Source organism: Hakea prostrata, chromosome 9 (assembly GCF_041222555.1).
Source record: "Hakea prostrata isolate BN-2017 chromosome 9, UWA_Hpros_2, whole genome shotgun sequence".
NCBI classification, from domain to species: domain Eukaryota; kingdom Viridiplantae; phylum Streptophyta; class Magnoliopsida; order Proteales; family Proteaceae; genus Hakea; species Hakea prostrata.
In genome coordinates this window covers 8632246-8639762 of record NC_142608.1, presented here as the reverse complement: position 1 = coordinate 8639762, position 7517 = coordinate 8632246, and the positions used below count along the sequence as shown (strand labels likewise).

The 7517-nt window shown below is 39.4% G+C and overlaps 1 protein-coding gene across 1 annotated transcript; it reads left to right on the top strand.

Moving 5' to 3' along the window:
* The first annotated feature begins 3333 nt into the window (after positions 1 to 3333).
* LOC149004502 (sugar carrier protein C-like) lies at positions 3334 to 5317 on the top strand. Its single transcript, XM_089168222.1, has 4 exons — positions 3334 to 3469; positions 3584 to 3906; positions 4109 to 4738; positions 4841 to 5317. Exons 1-4 carry the CDS (start codon positions 3334 to 3336, stop codon positions 5315 to 5317), a joined length of 1566 nt encoding a protein of 521 aa, XP_089024348.1.
* Positions 5318 to 7517: the final 2200 nt, after the last annotated feature.

The window sequence follows — 7517 nt, the reverse complement described above, 5'->3', positions numbered from 1 at the left end:
TAGGTTAATACAATAACTAGAAGCCTTCTACTAGGTGTAATCAGTAGAGAAATCAATCAAGAAAGATAATTAGAAAGAATGGGGGGACGAGTACTAACCTTAGAGAAAGTTACTTGCAGCACAAAAAGCTTTTCGGAAGATCTCCACACTACCTTTCACCTTCGCAGAGCACTCTCTGACGTGCTCTGACATTTATGGATCATAATGACACATTTTAAAACAAAACACATTCAATAGGAGCTCAAAAATCAAAATTTCCAAAATTGCCCTTCCTTAGAACTTACTTCAAGGAGCATAATCAAGGCCCAGAAAGCCCATGGCTCTGCCCTAGCTCCTGTTCTACACCCCAAAAGGATCTTACATGATTTTCGAGACTTTCTACATGTGTCATCAATGAACACTTGATCCATCTACCAAACCCATCATCGTCCAAGTTGGATCTGCTTCCAAACTTCGACAAGACTCCTAAATCATCAGCATCACCATCCACTTCCATTGGTCATTGGTTTGGACTCCAATCCAATTCTCTAAATGGATGGCCCACAGTTGACTTCTACCTACACTTCGGGTTCTTGGACCTACAACATGGATTTTTGAGTTAGGATCTTCGGAGATTTCACACCTATATATAAGTGTCTCTAACCCATTCCCTATTTGTTTCATCAGCCCATAGATTAAGATATCCGTTTCATTCAAAGCACTCTGCCATCCCCAAGAGTATGAGCTTGGGGGGGGGGGGTGCCTCAAGGATGGTGATGTGATACTAATATTTTACTGCGACTTTGTGGATCCGTAGATTAGTAGGATTTGTAAGTAACCACCAACATTGTTTTGCTAATAAAGCCCTATTCAAACATTTGATGTCTCCAAAGCCCATTCCACCCTCAGTCTTCTTTCTACATAATTTGTCCCATCTAACCCAATGAACACCACTTCCTTTTTTATTTTTCCACCAAAAACAGAACATGACATAACTTAGACGGGGATAGCAGAAGCCACTGTCTTAATAAGGACCTCCTTACTAATTAGGGATAAAGCTTTGTCTTGCATCCAAAAAGCTTTGTCTTTAATTGATCAAGGATATAAGAGAAAATTTGAGTTTTCAATTTCCCAAAGGAGGAAGATAGACCTAAATAAATCCCACGGGACTGACCTTCCTTTATGTCCAAAGTAGAAGAGACATCAGAGCAAAGAGCAGGAGGGGTTCTAGGGTTTAATAGCATTGAATATTTTTTTGGGTTAATGTGGAGGCCCAAGATCAACTCATAGTCCTGTAACAAGACATTAATCAAGGAGGCATTATCAATTGTTATAGGAGAGAATAGCATCACATCATTTGCAAAGAACAAATAATTTATGGTAGGGAGCTTGAGGGGCATGTTTAATCCGAGCCAATCTAGGAATGGCTTTATTGGAGGTAAGCCGTTGGGTAAGAGTTTCTTGATATAAGATAAAGATATAGGGAAAGAGAGGACAACCTTGCCTAATACCTCTTTAGGGAATGAAGTGACTGGTCAAGTCTGTCACACCCCACCCAACCGGATCCGGTCATACCCCGAATACCCGTGGAGTTGATACACCACAACATCTAGGTTTAGTGACAATTTAATACAATATATGATAAAGTAAAATTAAATGGACAGGAAATAAATCACTTCAAGTATTTAATAATCAAGAATGAAAAGAAAAGATTAAAGTATTTAAAACTTCATTTTAAAAACTAACATTAGAGTTCTAAGAAAAGATAGAATGTATAATGTTGCAACAAAAATAATCTAAAGAAACTCTAAGGCCCCATAAGAACAGTCCTGACACGAACAGGAAGCGTCATGTGCCACCACTTCTTCTCCAATCTCACCGTCTTCATAGCCACATGGTAAAGGATCCTCAACGGTAGGTGGGTCCTCATAACTTGTAAAGTAGTCTAAAGAAATAAACAAATAAAGGAATGAGTTCATAGAACTCATTGAGGTAACTAACAATCACATCATACATTCTCTTTATTGAGTTGAAGTGCAATTATTCAAAGGTGAGCTAAATACTACCTTGAAAGACTCTACATCATATTTGTGATATCACTGACCTAGACACATGAGTGAGTGAGAAAGGTTTAAAAATGTTGTCAAGAAGAAATTCAATTTTCAGTCTTAGGTATGTATCTAACCCCTTGTGGTCAATTTTTAGTTAGCAAGCAACATCAATTATCTTTCTCACTTGTTAAGTCAAAAAACAATAATAAATAAAATAAAATAAATTCTTCAATTGATTCGTTCAGATGTATGTGGTCTCATGAAGACCAAAACCTTGCTAGTGGATTGTATCTTATTACTGTTGTTGATGATGCATCCTAGAATGTTTGGAGCTTTGTTATGAAAAATGAAAATCAAATGCTTAGAATTTTTGAAGCAAATGCATCCAAAGAGATAAAGGTAGTGAATATAGTAGTCCATTTGAGAAGCATGACAGTTGACATGAACAAATTATTTCAAGAACTTTTCAACATAATGATGTAACTAAAAGGATGAAGTGCATTAATTATGAAAATAATTAGATGTATACTCTCATATGCAAGGTTATCAAAATATTATTGAGGAGAAGCTATGAATACAATGATGTACTTGATAAATTTATCTCCATTAGTTCTCTTGAATGAAGATGGTCTTCAAAAGGTTTGGAGTGACAAAGATGCTTCTTATGACCACTTAAAGGTATTTAATTACGAGGCCTTTATACATATTTTAAAAGATGAGAGGACCAAGCTTGATGATAAAATCAAGTAATGCATTTTCTTAGGATATGGTGATGACAAATTTGAATATAAGTTTTGAGATCCTATTGAGAAATAATTGGTAATAAGTAAAGATGTAATATTAACAGAAAATCAAACTTTTTGAGGTTGTAAATGAGTTTCTTGATTAATAAGCATCGGTCCCCATTGACCTTAAATAAAGAAACCTGGTGATTGGGAGTAGATAAAGACAACTTAGAGGGGCAGTTTGTAATTATGGGGGAAGTTGAGTCAGCCACAGAAAGATACCTTCTCAACCAATCAAATTCGGAATTATCCTATTAGACAGCTAAGCACGTGAAATTCTCGTTTCACTATAAACAGAGTTCCTCATCTGTTGATAACTTGACTTCACCAGCTCGTCTTTGCGATTCAGTATAAATTGAGGTCCTAATCTTTCATTTCTTCTTCACCAACTCGTCTCTGCGTTTTCCTCTGTTTTCCAGTTTCAACAAGTCTTATTCGTTTTTTCCGGTTTTGTTTCTTGTGCAAAACCGTTGATTTCATTCTCTGAGAAGCTCTGCGAGTAAAGAAGGAAAGCGATCATGGCGGGAGGTGTGGTTATGTCCACCACCGGTGGAGGCAAGGACTACCCTGGTAGGCTCACCACGTACGTCATCTTGGCCTGTATCATTGCCGCTTCCGGTGGTCTAATTTTCGGTTACGATATCGGTATTTCTGGTAAGGATCTCCGAGATCGTAGGCAATATCATGATTAATGCTAGTTCTATGAGTGTTTTTGATTCTCTTTTCGGTTCATTTTTCTGATCTGTGGAGGATTTCTTGTGTTTTTAGGTGGAGTAACGTCTATGGACTCATTTCTCCAAAAATTCTTCCCTTCTGTGTTCGTAAAGGAGCATAATGATCACTCCACAAATCAGTACTGTAAATTTGACAGTGAGACTCTCACACTGTTTACATCCTCACTGTACCTCGCTGCTTTGGTGGCCTCGCTTTTCGCTTCTACCGTCACGAGAAAACTTGGTCGCAAGGTATCCATGTTTATCGGAGGTTTGGTTTTCTTTGCCGGAGCTGTTATCAATGCTGCTGCTGTGAACATCGCGATGCTTATCATTGGACGTATTCTACTGGGTATTGGTGTTGGATTTGCTAATCAGGTGAATGTATAGATTTATTGGATCTTTTGTTCCCTGCTGCACTCACTGTTTTTGGTTTACATGTCTGAGATAATCATCTTCTTCTACAACTCAGTGTTTTTCCTTTTTGCCTCCTATTAAATAAGTTCGCAGCTTGATTTAAATCTTTTATGCGATTAATGGCTGGAATTTGAGTAACCGAATAACAAATTTCCTTTTACAGTCTGTGCCACTATACCTCTCCGAGATGGCTCCTCACAAGTTTCGTGGTGCTCTCAACATCGGGTTTCAACTTGCAATCACTCTTGGCATCCTCTTCGCTAACCTGATTAATTACTTCACGGCTAAGATTGAAGGAGGTTGGGGTTGGCGCGTGAGCCTGGGCGGTGCTGCTGTCCCTGCTGCCATCATCACCATTGGAGCCATTTTCCTTCCAGACACCCCGAACTCCCTTATTGAGAGATCCTCAGCTGAGGTAGCCAAACAGAAGCTCCAACATATCCGTGGTACTCTGGATGTGGACGATGAGTTTGAAGATTTGGTGGCTGCTAACGAGGCATCAAAAAAGGTGGAACACCCATGGAGAAATATCTTGCAGCCCAAATACAGACCTCACCTTACCATGGCCATAATGATCCCCTTTTTCCAGCAAGTCACCGGAATCAATGTCATTATGTTTTATGCTCCAGTGCTGTTCAAGACAATTGGGTTTGGAGATAATGCGTCCCTTATGTCTGCGGTGATCACCGGTTTGGTTAATGTGATTGCCACATTCGTGTCCGTTTCGTTGGTTGATAACTGGGGTAGAAGAAAGCTCTTCTTGGAAGGCGGAATCCAAATGTTCATCTGCCAGGTAATTAAACTAGATCTCAATGTTGAGATTAATTTCTCTGTAAATTACTGATTATACCTAATAATGTTAATCAACCTTAAATTGTCGATCTATTGTATGCAGATTGCGGTAGCAATTCTGATAGGGATGAAATTCGGAGTGACTGGCGTATCGGATCATCTGTCCAAGGGATATGCCATTATTGTTGTGTTGTTCATCTGCATTTATGTAGCTGGGTTCGCCTGGTCATGGGGTCCCTTGGGATGGCTGGTGCCAAGTGAGATATTCCCATTGGAGATCAGGTCAGCAGCACAGAGTATCAATGTTGCAGTCAACATGACTTTCACCTTCATAATAGCACAGGTGTTCTTGGCGATGTTGTGCCACTTCAAATACGGGCTCTTCTTATTCTTTGCTGCTTGGGTCTTTGTTATGACTATCTTCATCTACTTCTTGCTGCCGGAGACCAAGGGAGTACCCATTGAAGAGATGTCACGAGTGTGGAAGCGACACTGGTACTGGGGCAAATACATCGCTGATGAAGATGTGATTGGTGGTTTTGAATTGGAGAAAGGTCCACAAGTTAAGAATGTTGACTGATTAATTTCAATGGTTTTTTTAGGAGACATTCACAGATTTCAATTGTTCAATTTTCTTCTATCATGGAATGTCAGATATATTGATGTATATTAGTTTAATTATACCGTTGTATTTTGAAAATTAGCCCAATTTTTTCTTTTTGGGGTATAATGTAGTAATAAAATGAATTTTTTGGTTTTAAGTCAGAGAAAACTATAATCAATAGGGTCTGCCTTATGTTGTATCTTGTGATGCACCCTTATTGAAAACTTGGAAAGAATGCCATATAATGTGTTGTAGCCGTTCAATTTACATTTTTTTTTTTTTCGTGCAAAACACGGGTTGTGGACATCCATTTCTTTAGCTTATAACTTTAAGGACTTACTAACATCCACTTTTGGTTCAGCGACACAAAAAATGTCTGGTTGATGAGTCATTAATAGCATTTTAAGGACCCTCCTACTAGACGCATTACCAATGCCGCGAATATTCCAAAAGAAAACCAACTTTGAGGCTGAATTGGAAACTTTCATTCACGGATTACGTTGGGCAAGACATTTACAAATTAAAAAGCTTTGGGTAGAAAGTGATTCAAAAGTTGTGGTGACTTTAATACAGCAGAAGAAAATACCTTGGTATATCTTTCAAATAAAGAGAGAGTTACAAGAATATTTGTTAACTATAGATTGAAAGATTTTACATTGCTATCGTGAACTAATACAGTGGCAAATGTTTTGGCAAATTCAGCAGCTAGGACAGGAAACTTCGATATTAACATTCCTTGGTCAACTTCAATCCTTAATGAACTTGATGTGGATGCCTCTAGACGTCCGAGATTTCCTTTTATAAGTTAGTGGTTTTCTAATCTTAGCAGGAACAAGTGAGGAAGGGTGTATTGGGGGCAACAGTTGTTGCGGGTAAGGGAGGTTGGTTCCTTATACGGTATTAATTGATGTATTTTTAATATTTCTTCTTCGCTTAATATAATGATCCTTTTAGCGGAAAAAAAAAACTTTAAGGACTAAAAAGATTCTTGTTGAAAACTAGGGTTTTCTCCATCTGGTATTCTCTTCCACATCATGTCAGCCTGGTGGACGTCCACTAGGCAACCACAACTCCCAACCTGCTGAATCTGCCCACAACAATGTTGCAAATCCACCTGAACGACCATCATGGGCGAACCTCTTTAAGGGAGGGAAGGTTATGAATGGCTCCATGGTACACCATACATTGAACCCACCATTGAAGATGATGAGATCATTGCAGACTGCATTGATGATGAAGTTATTGCCGAAGAAGATCGATGGGGTTCTGCTCTCATTGGATATGTTTTCGGTGCGAAACCATCCTACACTAGCATGCTCAACTATGTGGATCTTCACTGGAAACATGTTGGAGGGGCGGTCGTTCACAGCCTCGACAACAGTATGTTCGTATTTGAGTTCAAGGAGAAGCAAACAAGTAACCAAATAATGGCCAAAGGACCATGGATGTTTGGCACCATACCATTCGTTCTACGACCATGGTCGACCACTGGTTCAATGGAAAAAATGGAAGATATTGAACTACCCATCTGGATTCGTGTGTATGGCCTAAACCTTCATCTATGGGGCTCGAAAACGTTAGGACGTATTCCCAACACGCTTGGTACTCCTCTTTGCGCTGATCAATTTACCATGCGCAAGGATCGTCTTTCATTTGTGTGATTCTGTGTATCTCTGAAGGCAGTGAGAGGTTTACCTAGTAGCGTCACTATTCATTTGCGAGATGTCATGAAATACCAGCAGCCTTTGGTCTACGAGTGGGTACCACTACACTGCTTATGATGCAAAATTTTTGGACACTCAATTGAAGCATGCACTCAAAATCAAACCCAACAAACCCCCAACGCACCCGAGCAGTCAATAAGTGCGATGCAAATCGCTGAGGCATGGAAGCAACCCAACCGGCTTCAAAGGGGAAGGCATTCACAGCCACTAGTGGAGAACATTGAGTCGAAACAGGGTAAACGTTGAAGAATACTAGGACTCTACTTCATGAAGTCTTGCCAGCTAACAGCTCTTATCCAGATAGGACTGTTGTGCCAATTACATCCAATTAGGAAGCAAGATTAAATGGGATAGAGTTAGATGGTGGATCTAACTCCAACTCTCAAATTGTAGAAGATGGGATCCACGTTCTTACTATGGTGGCCCACTTTGATCAACCTAGTCAACAATAG

Excerpts from the sequence above, each read along its gene's own strand:
- LOC149004502 (XM_089168222.1), top strand. The coding sequence starts at position 3,334 with ATGGCGGGAGGTGTGGTTATGTCCACCACCGGTGGAGGCAAGGACTAC. Across the intron at positions 3,470-3,583 it reads TTACGATATCGGTATTTCTG|GTGGAGTAACGTCTATGGAC; the intron begins GTAAGGATCTCC and ends TTGTGTTTTTAG. Across the intron at positions 4,739-4,840 it reads TCCAAATGTTCATCTGCCAG|ATTGCGGTAGCAATTCTGAT; the intron begins GTAATTAAACTA and ends TATTGTATGCAG.